This window comes from Rousettus aegyptiacus, unplaced genomic scaffold (genome assembly GCF_014176215.1).
Source record: "Rousettus aegyptiacus isolate mRouAeg1 unplaced genomic scaffold, mRouAeg1.p scaffold_m13_p_2, whole genome shotgun sequence".
Classification (NCBI taxonomy): Eukaryota; Metazoa; Chordata; class Mammalia; order Chiroptera; family Pteropodidae; genus Rousettus; species Rousettus aegyptiacus.
In genome coordinates, this window is record NW_023416295.1 from 42,716,122 (window position 1) to 42,736,196 (window position 20,075).

The 20,075-nt window shown below is 37.4% G+C and overlaps 1 protein-coding gene across 5 annotated transcripts; it reads left to right on the forward strand.

Annotated features, from left to right (window-relative positions):
• The first annotated feature begins 495 nt into the window (after positions 1-495).
• PRKRA (protein activator of interferon induced protein kinase EIF2AK2) lies at positions 496-18,797 on the forward strand. 5 transcript variants are annotated; one of them, XM_016152575.2, is made up of 8 exons: positions 496-774; positions 1,260-1,429; positions 4,470-4,551; positions 6,642-6,720; positions 7,759-7,876; positions 9,598-9,692; positions 14,750-14,924; positions 17,924-18,797. In XM_016152575.2, the coding sequence occupies exons 1-8, from the start codon at positions 710-712 to the stop codon at positions 18,079-18,081; spliced, it is 942 nt and encodes a 313-aa protein (XP_016008061.1). In that variant the 5' UTR covers positions 496-709; the 3' UTR covers positions 18,082-18,797. The 5 variants fall into 5 exon arrangements, with proteins under 5 accessions (XP_016008061.1, XP_036092735.1, XP_016008062.1 ...); XM_016152578.2 differs by lacking the exon at positions 496-774 and adding an exon at positions 1,622-1,715 and having other exon boundaries at positions 1,314-1,429; positions 4,470-4,600; positions 17,924-18,613; XM_016152580.2 differs by lacking the exon at positions 496-774 and adding an exon at positions 1,622-1,715 and having other exon boundaries at positions 1,314-1,429; positions 17,924-18,613.
• Positions 18,798-20,075: the final 1,278 nt, after the last annotated feature.

The following is a 20,075-nucleotide window of genomic DNA, read 5'->3' on the forward strand; positions in this document are numbered from 1 at the left end:
GCGAAGTGGGGGTTCTCTGGAAGTCTCTGAGAGATCCTAAAGGCATGGCTCGGCTACCAGAAGATCCCACCGCAGCCTTCGGGAACTGATATACCGAGAGTCTCAAGCTTCAGAGCCAAGCCCAGAGATGCTCTCCGTAAATTTTGCATTTGGAATTCTGAAACCTTTTTCTTAAAGTGACACAGGCTCCTCCTTTTCCCTGTGTCCCGCCAAAAAAAAAAAAAAAAAAAGATTGAGCTTCAGGAACCAGACTCTGTGACGCATGCCCTACCGACAAGCTTCCACTCCGGGGAAGAAACGACCTACTTTCAAAAAAAAAACAGAACTGGGGCCTCAGTAAGCCCCAGGGCCTCGGGCAGGGCACAGCCGGAGCGGAGGAAAACCTGGGCGGGGAAAGAGGGCGGGGTCTAAGGGGAGGGGGCGGGGCCAGGCGTCCCACACCCCAGGAGCCGATGGGCGGGACCCGGCGAGGAGATGGTGGCCAGGAGCCCGCAACTCCGCGGTTGCACCGAGGCCCCGCCTCCGCCCCACCCCCGCCCGTCCCCTTCGCAAGAGGGACGCAAGCCAGAAGGGGAGAGGGGGAGAGGGAGAGTCAAAAAAAGGGAGGCGGCGGCGCTGGAGTGCTCCTTTCGGGGACCGGCCGACGCCAGGAGCGAGGATATCGCTCCACACAGTTCTTCCTGCCTCTGACAAGCCGTCCCTTCTCGCCATGTCTCAGAGCAGGCATCGCGCCGCGGCCTCGCTGCTGGAGCGCGAGGACAGTGGGACCTTCAGGTCAGCGTCCAGGGAATCGGGGCCGAGCCTAGCAGGGTGGGGAGCGGTGCGCAGAAGAGGCGGGGGCTGGGGAGCCGGCTCTCCAGCGGCATTCTGGGTAAAGCCCCTTTCCGCCGCTCGCGCCCCTCGCGGTTGCTGCGGACTGGCTGCGCGCCCGCGGAGATCTGCGGCCTGGCCCCGCCCCTCTTGCGGCCTGGGGTGGGCGGGGACGATTCGCAGCCTCTGGTGGTTTGGGATTTGTGGGAATAGTCCCGAGTGGTTGCAGCACTTCTATTCCACTGTCCTTGAATTATCTCCCTAAACACCTCCCTCGCCCTACCCGCCTCTGCCCGGTGCCCGCTGCTACGCGTCCGGGAGATGGTGCGCCTCGCCAGCATTGGTCCTGGCCTCCGGGGAGCTTGGTGGCAGTCAAAACTGGCCTCTGCGTGCTTCTGCTTTCCTGCCTGCTTTGGCATGCAGAGCACACCTTTTTCTGGTTTTTGCAGTTTGGGGAAGATGATTACAGCCAAGCCAGGGAAAACCCCGATTCAGGTATTACACGAATATGGCATGAAGACCAAGAACATCCCGGTATATGAATGTGAGAGATCCGATGTTCAAATACACGTGCCCACTTTCACCTTCAAAGTAACCGTTGGTGACATAACCTGCACAGGTCTGTATGCACAGTTAACCTCGATGACCATGGGGATTGGCAGTTAAGACTTGGTATTACTTGCTTATCAGTTTGGAAAAGTGCCCTTTTTACTAGAAACAGCTGTGAGGAATAGGATCTAGAAACAGACCTCTCATCTCAGGTCATTGCTTTCAAATTTCATCTGATTCTCCCTAATTTTTTCTTCCCCAGATACCAAGAGAAGCTCAGACACATATCCTAGGATCCTCCTAGAGTTCTTCTAAGAATTAGGGACAAGCAGGAGCAGCCATAGCTGGATCAGTAGGTGCTGTCAAGTTTTATAGTTTCATAGATTATAGCAGATGCCAGCAGGCATGACCCCATAATTTTCTGAGCCTCTACCCTTTCCATCTGGTCTCATTTGGCACTTTCAGTTCTGTACCCAAGCAAAACGAGGAAAAAGGCTCAAATTCACGATATTGCATAGCACCTTCTAGTTCCTGACTCTGTACAGGTATTTAATAAGCCATTATCTCCTTTTTTTTATACATGGCAAAATAGGTTGAGAGAGATTATAAGTAACATGCCCAGGGTCCCAAAGCAATGAAGTTTCAGAATTCAGACTCACATTATTATGGTCTGTGAGTTTGAGCAAATGGTAATTGAAGGCGCCTATTTGTAAATGTTGATATTTTATTTCTTATGTATCTATGTAATTGTAAATAAAAAAATATTGAATGTTAAATTTAATTTAGAATATCAAGAAAAATATTCAGCAGGAAGGCTGAAGTTTCGCCATCTGGCAATCTGAAAGCATCATTTATTAGTATCCCTGAAAATCTGGAATCCGCTATTTTCATTGAAGACACTTTAAGGAAGTTTTGACTGTTTTTGTCTATATGAGGCAGGTGGATTGGCTGTGCTAGCTGGAAGATTCCTCATCCGAACCATAAAATCAACATTGCATTACTGCTTTAGCTGGTCCATTTTTAAATAGTAAAAATTCAAGAAGTAGCCTTTTTCCTCTCAATGTGTCACAGACCAGCAATTAACCTATGGCAACTATTCTCCCTACATCCCCTACTCTCCTCACACTACCCTATCTTCCTGTACAAACTTATCTGCCTCTACAGCTTCAAATACTATCTAAAAGCCGATAATTCTGAAATCTCTATCTTCAGCCTAGGCATAGTTACAGAACAGTGTATCAGCCTGTGTTTGCTAGACATCTTTGCTTAGATAACTGAAAGGCACCTCATTTTCTCCTTAACTCAAACTGAATCTTCTCTCTCAAACCTATTCCCCTTGCTTTCCCTAGCTTAGTAAAGGTACCACCATTACCCATTTGCTCATAGTAGAAATTTGGGTCTCATCTTCTTGACTCTCTCCCTTCCCTGTGCCTCTCTATTCCAGTCTGTCACCTAAATATCTCAAGTTGGTCTGCTTCTCGTTTTCTCATTGCTACTGTTCAGGCCACTGTCATAACCCACTTGGATTATGGTTGCAGTCTTGTAGCTGTTCTTTCAGCTTCTAATCTTGTGATGTCCATTCTTCACAGGACAACTAGAATGTTCTTTCTGGCATTCAGATCTGTTCATGCACTTCCTCTTAAAACCTGTTCAGTAGTTTTCACATAACCCTCTGGATAAATACATATTTCTTACCATCACTTAAAGCTTTGCTGCTCAAATGTGATCAGCAGCAGCATTGATCTCACCTGGGCACTTGGAGGTAATGCAGACTATCAGGCCCCATGGCAGTCCTACTGGATCAGAGTATGTGTTTTAGCAAAATTCCCAGGCAATTCCTATGCACAATAAAGTTTGAGAAGCACATATTTAGGAGACTGTACCCTGGCCTCCCTGCCCTCTAACTCTCTAGCCTTTTGTCTCAAAATTCCTTCCTTCAAGCTCCTGCTGTACCCAACTACTCGGGACTCTTGAGAACACTGTGCTGTGTTACCTTTGAGCCTTTGCTGGTGCTCTTTTCTCTGCCTATAATATTCTTTCTAACTTCCAGCTTTTCTCACATTACTAGCTTTTACTAATATTTCAAGTCTTCATTTATTATCTCTTCCTTCATGAAACCTTTCTGAATCCTCACCAAGAGCAGGGGAGCTGCTCTATTCGTGTATTCTCCTATATTTGCACTTTAGCCTGTTGTAACACGTACCACCTCATATTTCATACTAAATCCTACACTATGCTGTGTGCTCTTTAAAGGCAGGAACCCTGTTTAGTTCTCCACTGTATCCCTAATACATTTGTTAGTGGATAAATGAGTATGGTTTGTGTATTCTCTGACACATGAGGGTCACACTTGAAATTGATTCCAAGCCCCTTTTTTTACACCAGAAGAATGGACATAAGCATTCTGAGCACTTTCGAAGGCTTCTCAACACCTAGTTTGAGCACAGATGGAAAAAGATTGCATTTACCATATACTAGGTGTGATTGCTTACTGAAATTAGGCATCAGTCTCAATGATTAATCAGGCCTATCTCCTGCCACCCCCTTAGCTACCCATGTAAGGGATACAGATTGTATGGAAGACACATAAGCTCTCAACTTCCTCCCTATATAAACCTTCCCATACTGGACCCAACATGTGGCTATGACCGCTTAGCCAATTGAAGGGTTTAATTCAGTATAGGACAGGCTGTTAGAATAAAATTGTGCACATTTTGCTATAAGTGGCTCCCTTAAAGGAAACTGCTACAGAAGAATTTTTCTCTGTGGATAGGGAGGAGTAACGTATTAAATTGTATTTCTTTAGAAGCTGTGACGTCATCTACTTTATTACCACTTTATGTAATAAAAGTATATAATGTAGAAACAATGTGGATTTTTTATATAGGTTTACATAGTATTAAATACATACAACTTTTCAAATCATGGGTTTTTAAAGTATATTTATGTATTGAATATTTTATTATAGCATATAACCATATGTAGTATATGTTTTTATTACCTAGTGTGTACATGTAAGACCTTTAGTGACTTTGTTTTTAATTATAAAAACATCTACAGAAGCCTCACATTTTCACAGCATATACTTTTTTTTCTTAACCTGAATTCAGGTGAAGGTACAAGTAAGAAGCTGGCGAAACATAGAGCTGCAGAGGCTGCCATAAACATTTTGAAAGCCAATGCAAGTATTTGGTGAGCTAAATTTCTTTGTATTCTGCAGCTCAAAAATATCATGGCTGAGGTAAGATCAAAAGTTTGAACATGCTCACAAATGCAACAGAGTGAACAGTTGTTAGTAACAAGCTCTAAAATTTTATTTTCTTGTAAGAACCTGTTATCCATTAAAGATAACTTTATTCTTAAGAAATTAAATCCAGCAATGAACTGTTAAATGAAGGCTCTCTTGAAGTAGATTTTTTCTCTTTTAAGATGGGGCACGGTAAGAGACCCAGAATTTTTCTGGCAAACATCTTACTGTATTAAGACTCAAGTAGAAAAGATCAGCTAAAATTATTCTTTTAAGAATTCTCATTTAGAAATAGACAAAAAAATTTCCTTTTATTATAGAACATATACTGAATACAAGCGGATGTTAGTGGGATGTTAATTCTTGACATATCTTTCCAAAATAAATTTTGTTATCACTTTAGGTACTTTTGGAAAGAGTACCTAAAGTGAGAACCAACTAAAGGCACACCTGGAACATGGTGTGCCTTTAGTTGGTTCTCTTTATGTGCACTCAGGTATACTTGGAGTACAATCTGGTATATCTGCTCATAGCTTCTGGCAGAGGCCCATGGAAGTTTAGGATGGGTTTTTTGCTTCCAGCCATAGCAAAACTTGACTTAGGAATGTATTTAATGCAGTGCTCCTCTTTTCTAAATTATTCTAACCATTTGGATAGTTTAGAACCAGCAACTGTAAGCCTTAGATCTCACAAAATGATGCTTAATCCTGTAGGATCATACATTATTATTGATTTACACTAGCTTTCTAGACATGGCAAATGGCATGGCAGGCATTGGATCTTCTCACTGGTGATGGCCATGCTATTTCTGTGTGGGCCATAGGTCAACCTAAAGTGTTAAATATATTTGTAGAAATGACTGCACATAGGCACTCCACTTTGTCAGCAAAAATAGCTAACACACTTTACTATATATTTGTGCTTCTCGATAGATAAGATGGGAATTACTAAGTGTTAATGAAGCCTAAAGTGGCCTGATTTAATACAGAGACTTTCTCACTTCTCCATAACAATATTTGGGTAGCTTTGCCACGCAGTATTGGAAGTGAATATTCATATTTCATCCGTCTATAAAGACCTTGAAATTCTGGTAGCTAAGAAAGAAACTTGGGAAAGTGGCAATAACTAAACCTCATTTGTCACGGAGGAGGTGACTCTTCAGTTGCCTAGGTGGTGGTAACCTTGGAATACAGCTTATTCAGTGTCAGGCACCCATCACCCAAGTAACTAGTATTTCACACTACTTAGAAGAGATTTTCTCTTTTTCTTTAATAGCAATCCCCACAAGCTGAAACCAGATTCATGCAGGCCATTTATTTTATGCAGGATACATCTAAATCTTTGGAGGATTATCCTAACACAGAGCAAATAATAGATCAAAGTCAGATGGATGGATGGATGGATGGATGGATGGATGGATGGATGATGGATGGATAGATAGATAGATAGATAGATAGATCCTTCCATAATTACCTGAATGAAAAAGCTACATTTGTGATCTATATTATTCACATTGCCTGGCTAAATTTCATAATTGTTAGTCTTTCATGTTTGTGTAGTTGTAACAATAGTGTGCTTCATTAAAATACATTTTATTCAGAACTTGTTACATAAAAAGCCCTACAAGGCTTATGAAGGTAAGTAAACATAGGCCCTACCATCAAATATTTTACAGTCTGTGCAGGAGAAACGTGGTAAGAGATGGACAAATTACATATATTTGTAAGAGTGTGTAATTTATGGTAAAATAATTGCTTAAGGTAGAGTCAAACCAAATGTCATAATGGCTCAAAGGAGAGAAAAATTATATTTCATTCAAGTAAAAGGATAGGCTTTTTAGAGGAAGTAGCATTTGATATATACCTTGGATGATGGGTGGATCAGAGTCTTGTAGAAGAGGTGGAAGAGGAAGGTATTCCATGTAGAAGGAACAGCAACAGCAAAGGCATAGAGTGTTAAATAGAAAATGCTTGTCATTTATTTAATAATTTTGAGAAAATTATTTAGTTTTATAACACTTTAAAAAAATGTTTAGCTTTGCAGTTCCTGACCCTTTAATGCCTGATCCTTCTAAGCAACCAAAGAATCAGCTTAATCCTATTGGTTCATTACAGGTAAGTTGCACAGTTTTTCCATACTTAACATTTTATCTACTGAAAAAAAGGTCTCAAGTTAATAATATCACAAGGGCTAAAATAAGAAATTAATATTTTAAAGATAAGATGGTATAATATTTTGTTTTCCAAGTTATGATCATTAGATATTACAGTGCTAACTTGAAATCATTTTCCTATTTATTTATGTTTTGGATTTTTCTTCCATATACAGTATCTGCCTTTGGTTTGTGGAATTCTCATTTGAGATCAACAGGACCTCAATGCACATGGGTAGAGTGTTTCATACTTTAAGAATATTTCTTGGCACTCTTGTGACAAACCTCTTTCTACTTCTGCTGAGACAGAAGACTTTATAAAGAACCCAGATCAAGTCACCTAATTTGAAAATAGGGAAGTAGTCTGTTTATTTGCTTATTCTACAAAAAAAAAAAAAAAATGTGTATTCAGCTTTGAATTTCCGCAAACAGAATATCCTTCTTGCAGATTATTCGTGTGCTCTGTTGGACAACTCCCCTAACCATTATCCAACAAGTCCTTTGGTCTTTTTCCTGCTCTATGAGTTTTTCTGTAGTTCTTCTTTTCTCAAGCTCCGTTCAAGTCTGTTCGTTTGCTTCTCGCTTGCTCTTGATCAAATATAGTAATTAACCAGCTGTGGGAATAAAATTCTATAGCTAGGAAGGGCGAGGTTTAGGAGCTGATGGTAGTGAGACCTGTAGATATCCTATCTGATGTTTCCAAAAGGGCAGTAGTAGTTTGTCTTTCTGTATGAGCTCTGATATCAGATCACTGTGGCTTGGTGGAAGAACACCATTCATAGCAGGAAACTGCTTCGGTTTTGGTATTATGGGCTAAGATATAAAATGCAGGAATATCTATGGGAAATGTTGGGTCTTCCCTCTTTTTTCTATTGAGGGATATCATCATTCTTTTCAAACATAAATAGAAAAGGGATTAAAATCATGAAAGAATGTCATTTATGTGGTTGAGCCATTGCCTAGTAAAAATCACTATTAAAGCCTCATCTCAATTTTCTAGGAATTGGCTATTCATCATGGCTGGAGACTTCCTGAGTATACCCTTTCCCAGGAGGGCGGACCTGCTCATAAGAGAGAATATACCACAATTTGCAGGCTAGAGTCATTTATGGAAACTGGTACTTATTTCTTTTTACCTCATAGAATTTGTAAACCAAAATTAATTTTAGATTGTAATAAAGAATAAAAAGCATTGACTTGAGCAAAAGGAGCTACAGCCTCGGAGACAGATTTAGGTAGCAACCTCAAGTGTGTTCCACTGAGATGAAGGGGAAGCTGCCTTCCATATCAAACATTTCCACCCAGGTTCCCAATTAGGTCTGTTTTATGTAAATAAGGCATCCACATTATGCAGTCTGATTGGGTGGGGCAGGTCTTAGTCTGATGGTAGAATTAGGAAACTGGGATTTCCCTGCAGTAATTGACTCAGAAGGTATAAACAAGCCAGGCACAGTGCATGCAGGAAGCCAAGAGTACTGTCTGATGTTCTTCCTGGTCTACAAAGTATGTGAGGAGCCCCTGTCAGCAAATGGCCTCTAGGCTCTTATTACTTATAAAATATAGGCCCTTGGTTGATCATGGGAGTCCATCTTAGCAGATAAATTTCTTCTCATCAAATGAATCTTTCTTCTCGGGGTCCACAAATTGAAAATGTTTTAAATATTTTCACATGATGGATAACCATAGAAATTTCTTTTGTGATATCTTTTCAAATATTTCTGTGAGGAAAAAGTTGACCAACTCCTGTTCTACTCTCTCTAACTTTGTGGTTGAATTTAAGTATAATATTTGACTTAAGACTACTTATACTTCTTAATTTGATATATTTTTTTAAATCCTGAGTTGTTAGTGGAAAGACAAATAATAACTCTTTAAGCAGTCTTCATGGAAGTATTAGTGACCTAAAAAACTCATTTAGGGAAAAAGAGCAATAGTAAATCTCTTGGAGTTTGAGCAGCTATTCTAGAAGATAGGACTAGAAAAAAAAGATGACATTTGTAAATAATATGATTCATAAGAAGCTAGATAGCAAAACATCACAGTGAAATAACAATAAAGCAGAAATTATCCTTTTGCATTGTAACAACTTCTCTGTTGTGAAGGCCATAAACTATAAGAAAAAAGTCAATAAAGTACTAATGAGGATTCCTATATTAACTTTTCTAGTATGTTTTTATCATTTTTAAAGTGACTTGAAAAGGAATTTTACCTTGGCTACATTTTAGTTTCAACTAATCAACGTTTTCCCCTCGAGAGGTCAGGTCGCAGGTCATGTGGGCCAGCAGCAGAAACCTCAGCTTTGTTCTTGATGCAGTCCTTGATTTGCAAGTTAAACAAATTACTTAAGTTCCCTGAGCCTCAGTTTTTAAATCTAGAAAACAGAAGCATGAAAGTAGATGAAATGTGTGTTGTCTTTCAAATTCAGCATCTCCTATGCCCTTCCTATTCATGTTAAAGAAATTCCGCATAGTTGTCAGTTTATAGGAAATTGTAAGCAGGAAATATACATTGAGACATAGGAGTTGTAATTCAGGCGTACCTTGATAAATTTGGTCAGAATTAAACCAAATATAACTCATTAAAAGTAGGCATAGGGAAATATAACTGTTACAGAAAAACAAAGTATAACTATTAAAGATGAATTGTTAAAAGAAATACCTTTGAAAATATAAGATTATCTGTATGAATCACAACAAGCAAAAATGGCAGGTCAGCAGAAGAATAAACTAGTATATAAAAACCATGAGCTTGTTCTCTGATTAAATGCAATGTACATTTGATCCTTCTCTATGGACAATAATTTCTTTTCGAAACCTACCATTTCTTTTTCTTTATTTAGGAAAGGGGGCATCAAAAAAACAAGCCAAGAGAAATGCCGCTGAGAAGTTTCTTGCCAAATTCAGTAACATTTCTCCAGAGAACCACATTTCTTTAGTGAGTAATGATCATACAGCCATGGTGTTAATGTGATTAAGCATCTCTTGCTATAGGAAGCTTTTCTAGATTTCTTGTTCTAGAGATACGTCAAAGTTGAACTTGTAAAAAAATCTCTTCATTTTTTAGTTACACACTACCCTGTTTCTCTTGCTGTATGTGAGCCAGGATCACAGGATGACCAGGTGAAAGGGCTTGAGACATAGTCAAATTCAGAATAATACGATGGGATCTAAAGATAATAGCCCAGTAGTACCATTTTTGCCCTCAGATTGACAGTGCATTCCCATCCCTTTGTTCATTCATTCATTTATCCATGTAGCAAACATTTAGTGACCTCATACTGTGTGCCAAGCTTTGTGCTAGGTACTGGCACACAGAAAATAAGATAGTCTCTACCCCAAAGATGTTTATAGCCTACTGAAATAGAGAAAATAACCCTACAGACTGGTCCTCACAGAGGGAACTATAGGAATATAGGAGAAGGCATCCTACTAAGTAAAAGCTAAGTTAAGACCTGTAAGATGAAGATGGGGGAAAGAATCCCAGAGAGAAGAAAGAGCATGTGCAGAGACCCATGGATGAAACATCACATGGGTCTAGAAACCCTAAGTAATTTGGTATGGCTAGAGCATAGCATTGGAGGGAATCTAAAACCGGGAGACCAGAAAGGTTAAGAGAAATTAAATCTTGCAGAAATTTCTATATTAAGGAGATTGAACTTTATCTTGAGGGTAGTACAAAGTCATTAAAGAATTTTCACCTGGAAGGACAGGATCTAATTTATACATTAGGAAGGAAATCACTTGGCTACATTATGAAGAGGGAATGAATATTAGAATCAGAGAGACATGCTAGAATGCTGTTATAGAAAACAGATGAGAAATAATGGTGGCCTAAACTAAGGTAGCAATGGTAGAAATAGTGGATTTAAAAATTATTTAGAAAACTAACGTGAAGGGGGCATGGTTATTGATTGGATGAGGGGAGTAAGGATAAAGGAAGAAATAAACATTTTTAGCTTGGCAACTGAGTAGATGGTACCATTCATTAATATGGAGAATACAAGAGTTGAGTAGGATTTGAGAGGGAGCAGATAATGAGCTAAATGTAGGATATATTGAGTTTGAAGTGTTTGTGGAGTATCTAAGTGAAGATATTGAGTAGGCAACAGGGCATACAGATATAGACCTTAAAAGATTGAGCTACACATGATATATTACTTAATATTCTGATAGTTGTACATACGTATGTCTTGTCCGTTATCTGAGAGTAGTATATTAGGTAGGAAATGAGAAGTGAGGACTACAGCAGTATCCTGACTGAGCTTTCAATAAAAGAAGGCTTATTCTGTAGAACAAAGTCAAAGACTGTACATAAGTAATATAATTTTGGTTTTATTTTTTTAATAGAAAATATAGGCACAGCCAAAGACACATACCCACACCACTGCTCCCACCTCTGCATGCATAAGCAAGCATGCACACACTCCAGTCACCCTCACAGCCCCCAATCCATACCCACGATCCCCCCACCCAGGGCACACACCCGAAACCAACCTCCATAAACACCCACTCTTACCCATACCTACTCACTCTCAGCCCCACTCCCATGCTCATGTTCCCTTAAAAAAGAAAGAGAGAGAGAGAGAGAGAGAGAGAGAGAGAGAGAGAGAAAGAAAGGAAAGAAAGAAAGAAAGAAAGAAAGAAAGAAAGAAAGAAAGAAAGAAAGAAAGAAAGAAAGAAAGAAAGAGAAAGAAAGAAAATAAAGCATATTGCATTCACTTCTTTTTAAATTGGATCAGAGGTGACGCCGAAATTGCAAAGCACAGATAAGTTTACAGTTGTATTCCGTTGAACCTTCAGGGAAGAGGTTATTTCCAATGCTATTTCAACTCTTCCCAGCAGTATATGTATAACAGAGAAAGCTTCTAAATTTGTTTTCCAAAACCAGCACCAAAACCTAACACTAGCAAATTCCAACAAAAAAAATTTCCTTTATGGTGAGATTTTAATAAACTATTCAGTAGAACATTAAAAGAATAATATACCATAGACAAGTAGGCTTTATTTCAGGAATGCAAGAATATTTCAAGGTTAGTAAATCGGTTAGCATAATTAACCACATTAATGAGTCAAAGGAGGAAAAACATAACTGTCTCAATGAGTTTCAAAAAGATATTTGTCAAAATTTAGAAATCATTACTGATCAACACTTTAAAAACTCCTTATCGTAGATCAAAATATATCTCCAAAAAAATCAATCATGGTTATATGTTTATATGTAACAAGTATATCTATAAATATAGATAATGTAATAGAAAATGAATAAATGTAAACCTGTCTTGAATTGTAAATACTGTAAATACATTGTAAACATACAAAAAAGTAATGTAGTCTCACTCAAAATATACCAGAATTTATTTTGGACCTTGATACAACTTACTAAGTTTATCTGGAAAAATAAACTCTCAAGAACAGCTAAGAAAACTGAAAAAGACATGGGCTGCTACCAGAAAAGAGATTTTATACAATAAAACTATAGTAGTAGTTAAAATAGGTACTGGTACAGGAATAAATGGAATAAACTGTAGAATCCAGGTATAGATGCGAATCCACATAGGAACAAAGTATATGACAACAGAGATTTCAAATCAGTGAGTGAGAGGATGGATTATTCAATAAATGATGTACAAACAACTTATAGCCATTTCGACAGGGGAAAGGTGTGTGCATGTGTGTGTGCACACGCATATCTATCATTTGGTTGCCACCTTATTCCTTTTGACCTTAAAAAAAAAAAAAAGCCTTTTTTTTTTTTTTTTTTTTTACCATCAAAATGGATTCATTCAGGAAGAGCAGAGGAATTGCAATTCTGGGCAGGCAAACTATGTGAACCTTAGGCAAGTCTGAAAAACAGAGGAGAGGGCTTACATTTCAGGGGAAGGAGTGAGCGACTTGGAGGGGCAGTTTCGAAGGATTCAAGGTAGTAAGAGCTTCTCATTGACGGGACTGTAACCAAGAAGCCCAGACCTGAAGGTAACCAGCTAAAGACAAAGTTGGAGGCATTTTAGCTAGGTAAGGAGAAATTCTTCCTTCCTCCTGTTGTGCTATGTACTGCCGTTTGGGGTCTTGGTGATAGTGAGTGAGAGCTCTCTTTTGGCTTCCTGACACCATTTTTATTGAGGTTTCCTTTATTTATTTTTAACATTTCTTATACCAAAATAAATTTCAGATAGATCAAAGATTTGAGCATAAGGATTGAAAACATGGAAGAATTTTACTTTTTAAAAATCTTAGTATGGGGAAAGCTTTTTAAACCTAGAAACTGTTAAGTGAAAGATTCATGAATTTGAATACATACTGCACAGCAAAAAAAATCTGTAAATCTAGAATAAAAACCACGAGATGTATATTTGAAAGTTGATAAGAGAGTACATCTTAAAAGTTCTTATCATATGTACTGAATTTCATTAACCAGTGTCACCATTAAAAAAAATTCTCATCACAAGAAAACAATTTAAGTGCGGTGATGGATGTTAACGAGGCTTATTGTAGTGATCATTTTGCAGTATATACAAAATGAACCGTTATGTTGTACATCTGAAACTAATATGTCAGTTAAATCTCAATAAAAACAAATGAACAAAAAATATGAGGTTATTTTTAACACATAACTACAAAGGAACTGTTTTCATTATCACACAAAAAGCTCTTATACACCAATAAAAAAGACAACCAAGTAGAAGAAATACAAATGGTTAAAAAATAAATGTTCAACTTTATTCATGCAAGTTAAACAAGATACTAATTTCATCTTTTAGATTGGCTAAAATTACAAAGTTTGATATCTGGTATTGGTGAGGGTATGAGAAGACAAGCTCCCTTCAAGACTTGATGAGAGCATAAAGTGGTTCAAATATCAGTTTAGAATATTAAAAAAATTAAAAGCATACATGTTTTTCGACTCAGCAATTCTACTTTTAGAAATTATTCTACAGAAAAAGTCATCCCAGTGCAAAAGAATTTTACTGTAACATTGTAAAAACAGGAAACCAGAAACCTAAAACCCTTGGTTGGATGCTATTTAAAGATAAATATAATGCATTTATGTGCTAATATGAGAAGAATGAATAAGATATAGATGGGTAAGCTATAATATTTGTATAAAAGGATCACATATGTGCATGTGCTTGAATATCCATAGAATGTTTATGGAAGGATACTGAAGAAATGTTTAACAGCAAGTGCTTCTGGAAAGTGAAACAGAAGTCTTTGGGGAAGGGGTGGTAAGGAAAATAGACTATTTTTCATTAGCTGTTTGTTCTTAATGCAGGTATTTTTTTTACCATGTGAATGAATTATAATTTTTAAAAATATATTGTTTGAAGGTTCAGTCAAGGAATGTAAAATTTTATTTACATTTTACAAATTACTCAGTACTGTACCACTACCATTCCTGTGATCTTTTGAAATTCTCTTAACATCTACTGGGGCTCATTAATAAGTAAGCCTAAGGATAGGTTGTCCTACTTACTTCAGAGAGTAGTTGTTTTGGATTTTTTAAGTAGCATGATATGGGAAAGCAATTTGAGTACCATAAACTAACATGGAAATGTAAAGCATTCTGAAAACAGAGGTGAAAGGGAAGGTATTGGAGATAATAAAGAAAAAAGGAAAAGGAGAAAGAAACAGAAAAACATAAGCTCAGTTGGGTTCTGGAATATAAGTCTGAGAAGAGTTTTTGATATCCTGCCATTCACTTACATAACTTGTTCTTCTCAAACCCAACATGCATAATATAACCATCATAAAACTCAATGAGCGACATTTGTATTACACAAAAGTATTTTTAAATACTGGAAATATATTATTGCACATGCTTCTTTTTTCTTAATATTATGGTATTTGTTAAATGTGTGTACTAGTGTGTCTATTTTAAATGTAAAGTTAACCATGCTTTATAAAGTATTAAATGTAAGTGCCTTCTAAGTACTTTTGATTGTAGTTTTTGAAATCAGTCCTAGTTGAGTGTTAATCTTCGTCTCTGTTTTTCAGACAAATGTAGTAGGACATTCTTTAGGATGTACTTGGCATTCCTTGAGGAATTCTCCTGGTGAAAAGATCAACTTACTGAAAAGAAGCCTTCTCAGTATTCCAAATACAGATTATATCCAGCTACTTAGTGAAATCGCCAAGGAACAAGGTTTTAATATAACATATTTGGATATAGGTATGATTTTTTTTGGTTTATCCCAAAACATTTTTTTTTAAATGTGTTTGATGGACATGGACAATGGACTAGTAGTTACCAGAGGGGAGGTAGATGGGGGAAAAAAAGTTAAATCATTTCTTCAATTAAAAAATAAAAAATAGAAAAAAAATAAAAACATGTTTGAGAAAAAAACTTCTTTTATAATTTATTTTAGTGATCAAGGATTCTAACTATAATACCAGGCAGTAATTTATATAATTGGTATGTTCCATTTTTATAAATAATAACAATAGCTAACATCTACACAGTTATAAAAATAATAATAGCTAAGATTTATAGAGTTTTACTATGTGCCAGACACTATTTTAAGGACATTACATATATCAACTGACTGAATCTTCATACTAACCCCGTGAAGTAGATTCTATATGTAAGTGAAGAAAATAAGGCACAAAAAGGTTGAGAAACTTGCCCAACTTTACATAGCTAGTCAGTGGTAGAATCAGATTTGTGGAAAAGCAACTAGAGATATACTGTCTATTGAAGTAGCCCTGATGGACAGATTGACAGATATAAAGGTGTCCACATTTCTAGAAAATATGAAGTTCAAGAGGGCCGTACCTCTCTACTTTGTCAGTATACACCAATTCTGGGAGATAAAAGGGGGCAAATCGATTTATCCCATTCCAGCTATCATCTTCTCCCTTCTTTATAGCTCTTAATCATTTAGATAGACAAATGTGAAAAGACTGGAAAGCAAGTCAGTTTGGATTTTCTTTTAATTCAGTATATAAAGCTAGCTAATGTGTGTATGTGTGTGAATGTGCATACATTTATTGTTTTGATTTTAACATCAGTATAATATGTGAAGAATTTGTTATCTCTTATTCCAGCTTCAGTTAGCTGTGGGGACCTAACTTGTCAGAGCTCCTAGCACTGGAAAGTAGGGTGTTTAGGGACTGAAAGAACTTATGATTTTCTATGCCCCTATAGGATTGAATGATGAGTCAAGTGCAGTATCTTAATATACTGAGAATGAGGCCAAACCTGGGAATTTAGTGCAGACAAATGGTCAAAAAGGTGGCTGATGGAAGACCAGTCATTCAACAAATATTTATTAAGTGTCCGTGCTTTGTTGGGAATTTGAGACAGAGATGAATAAGCTATGTCATGGATAGGACTATGGAAGGTTTTGAATCTAGGAAAAGAAGGAAACTTGAGATGATTGTTTAGGTCATAAATTGATGATGCTTTTGGAATGCTTCTTAACAATTTTAAGAACTAAGTAGTTCTTGTAAATATAGGACAGCCGTCTAAAAACCACAGTGTTAATTTGGCTACCTTCTATGCAAGTGTCTTCAAAAGAATCTAGATGTTCCCCAAAGAAGATATACAAAAGGCCAACAAGCACATGAAAAGATAGATGCTCAACATCATTGGTCATCAGGGAAATCAAAACCACTGTGAGATACCAATTCACACCCATTAAGATGGCTGTGATGAAAAAATGTAACAAATGTTAGTGAGGATGTAGAGTCAGTAGAGCCCTCATGCATTGCTGGTGGGAATGTAAAATGATGCAGCCGCTATGGAATACAGTTTTGCAGCACCTCAAACGAGTTGCCTTATGACCCAGCAACTCGACTAGGTATGTATCCAAATGAATTCAAAACTAATATACAAACAAATACCTGTACACACATGTTTATAGCTGCGCTAGTCATAATAGCCAAAAAGTGGAAATAGCCTATATATCCATGACAGATAATGGATAAATCAATTGTGGTATGTACATGCAATGAAATATTATTCAGCCATGAAAAGGAATGAAGTTCTGATATTTACTACATGGATGAACCTCAGGAATATGCTAAGTGAAAGAAGCCAGACACGAAATGTCACATATTATATGATTCCATTTATATGAAATATCCAGAATAGGTTAGTTCATAGAGACAGAATGCAGATTGGTGGTTGCCAACGGCTGAGGCTGGTGTTGTGGGGCATGGGCAGGCAGGTTGGAAGCAGCTGTTTAATGGGTTTTGGGTTTCCTCTTGGGGTGATGAAATGGTGAAAAATGTTTTGTGATTAGATGGAGGTGGTTGCACAACATTGTGACTGCACTAAATGCCACTGAATAGTTAAAAAAGTTAATTTTGTATTGTATGAATTTTACCTCAATTAGAAAAAGTAAAAGAACATAGATACTATAACTAGAAAGCCTCTTCAGGCATTAAATAATCCTATTGTGTCGATATTTTCCACTATATTGACTCTACCTGAAATAACATTTAATCATGACCACTTTAAATAAGTCATAACTCAACATGTTTCCACTTCTTCCCCTTGTCCTATTTATTTATCTTTGGTAAGAGTGATTCATCAGTTGAGGAGAAGAACATTTGTTTCTTGGGTTTAGGTACTGATTTTAAAACATCCTAACCCATATACAGTTGGAACTGGGCTCTGCACAGATTTAGAACCAAGGAACATGAAGGCACAAGGGAAGTCTTACCCTGACTCATGTATTCCCTGGTTCACATGTCTACTGAAAATAACCCTAGACTTTACGGTGAAAAATATAATTTCCCCAGTCTCCTAGCAAATGTTTTTCTCCTTTTTAAAAAAGTTGTACTGGTCAGTAATTTGCAGATACTGTTAAGCCATATTAGAATTGCCTTGGGACATTTTTTTTTTTTTTTTAAATGCAAGACTCTGGCCTCTCTAACCCCCAATTCTGCCCGTTTCTGATTGAGCAGGCTGGAGTGAGGCCCGGACACCTGAATTTCTTTACAGTTCCCTTAGATGATAATGAACCAAATCTTTGAGAAATACTATAGCTGAGCAGTTGTTTTGTTTTTAGTTTATACAAGAATGACAAAGATGGTAAGTGGAGTAGTCTACCGTGGATGCTTGTGGAGAAAAACAGTGATAAAAATTGTATTGTTTATACAAAGGATATACTTTATATACACTGACTAACCATCTAACCATCGTGTTTGAATATGTCGTTACAGAGGAACTGAGTGCCAATGGACAGTATCAGTGTCTCGCTGAACTGTCTACCAGTCCCATCACAGTTTGTCATGGCTCTGGGATCTCCTGTGGCAATGCACAGAGTGATGCAGCTCACAATGCTTTGCAGTATTTAAAGATAATAGCAGAAAGAAAGTAAACTTTGAGCAACTTAGAAAACCCTTCAGCAGCACATAAAAAGTTCCCCTTTTACTCCTTCCCAAGTAAAATGTTTAATGTTTGACTTTGTGTGTTGTTTCTAAATCTCTTCATAGATTTCTTCAACACTCCAGATGTAATTATCTCCTAGTAGTTGTTATTAAGCTCTTTTTAATGGCTTCAACTTTGTATTGGTATATTGTATTTATAAACTTTGTACCATAGGCAGAGTATAGCACCCATTTACAATGCCATGTACATAGAAGGAAGAAATTGCATGTTTATTGATGATGGTGATGATGATGGTGATGATGGTGATAAAACTGCTGCTAACAACAGTCTTTCTTACTGGTGCTTAACCTCTTCTTTGTGCACGGCTTTGTAAAGGGAATTTAAAGGAAGCCCCTTAGATTTAGAGTGTTGAGGAATGTACTAACAGGCTTTTATTGAATGTGATTGTTAAATGTCAGGCAACATTGATTGGTCTGCTGTGTATTTGAATCCATGTAATAAAGAGCTGTTGTTATAATGGGTTCTGCTCATTTTATTAAAGTGTTAAGTAATTTGGCTATGCCCACCGCTCCCACCCCCATTCATGTGAGTGACATTGTAATGTAGAGTGACATTATAATGTGGCTGTTCTGTTATTTATATACCTCTAGTTTACTTCTGAAAGTCAAAGGTAAAAAACCTGAGGCCTAAGCATAAATTTACAAATATATACATGATGAATCACTTGTATATTTTCTCTAAGCATATGCAGTGTTGTATTTTTCTTTGACATAAGCATTCATAGATGAATTAGTACTGTAGTTGAAAAGGCATTAGTAGAAATACAAAAAGGAAATAAAACTTTCCACTGCACTCAATTCAGTTACAAGAAAATGTTTCAAACAAAGCAGTGAGTGATTAAAAGGTTAGGAAATAAGTCTCATCAGCAAATTTTAATTTTACCTTTTATGTTTCCATGTATCATCCTGTAACACCTCAAGTCCGCCATCTGTCAGCTCCAGCTGATAGCCTTACCTTTGTAGACCAGGTGGAAGTCTCAGACCTCTTCAGAACCCAGGAAAATCCTCCTCAGAGAGGAGAGCTCTGAATGATAACTGTAGGTTTTGACGATCTCAAGTGTTAATCCAGCAAGTAATAGGTAACAAGTATTTTTCTGTGGGAAAAAAGTCATGCCTGAGTGGAATCCTTTGACAATATTAAAATTACATGATAAAGGAAAATTAGTGCACGTGACTTATTTACAACTCTTAAGGATATTTAACTCAGTTTCATGTTGTAAGTTATGTCAATTAAATAGAATATTAGGTACTTTGGTGAGATTAAGGAATACACAAAGAATATAAAAGTTTAGGCATAAACTTGTGAGTCATTAAGATTAGACTGATCTTAGGTTTTTATAAATGCTCGAATATAGAAGGCACAATGAACTCTAGAGGTGATATTAAACACTTCCGCATGGTAAAATGCTGACTTTGAAGAGGAAAAGTTGGAGGGGAGGGTGAGAATTCATAAGGGTTGGAAGAAAAGGATGAGGTCCAAGTAAGGGAAGGGACGATATAATAAGAGGTCTGAGTATAAGGAGGCCAGAAGTCATGTTCTCCCTGCCTGTGCTTTCCCTGCTTCTGGCTCTGGAGGAAACATGCATTCTTAATGTTCAAATGCACCTCTGTCACACTGTCCAGATAGTCTAAGAAGTTGCAGCATCAGGTTTTCTTCAACAGCATTTTGTTAAGGCTCTTAACCAATCTAGTTGGTCATATCTGTTAACCATGTTAGGCGAGTATCCCAAATAGGCTGAACAGGCAACTATGCCTGTTAAACACATCAGCGGTGGGAAAAGATGCTGTGTGGGGTTTATGACAAGTTCCAGTGGGAAAATCACAATGCAAACTCTTAAGGCTTCTGGATCAAGGTCATGCCATCTATAACAGAAAATACAGCTTCTGATGTGCTGCTGGGTCCTGGTAGAGATGTAGCAACTGG

Excerpts from the sequence above, each read along its gene's own strand:
- PRKRA (XM_036236842.1), top strand. The coding sequence starts at position 1,132 with ATGGTGCGCCTCGCCAGCATTGGTCCTGGCCTCCGGGGAGCTTGGTGG. Across the intron at positions 4,552-6,641 it reads AAAGCCAATGCAAGTATTTG|CTTTGCAGTTCCTGACCCTT; the intron begins GTGAGCTAAATT and ends AAAAATGTTTAG. Across the intron at positions 7,877-9,597 it reads AGAGTCATTTATGGAAACTG|GAAAGGGGGCATCAAAAAAA; the intron begins GTACTTATTTCT and ends TTCTTTATTTAG.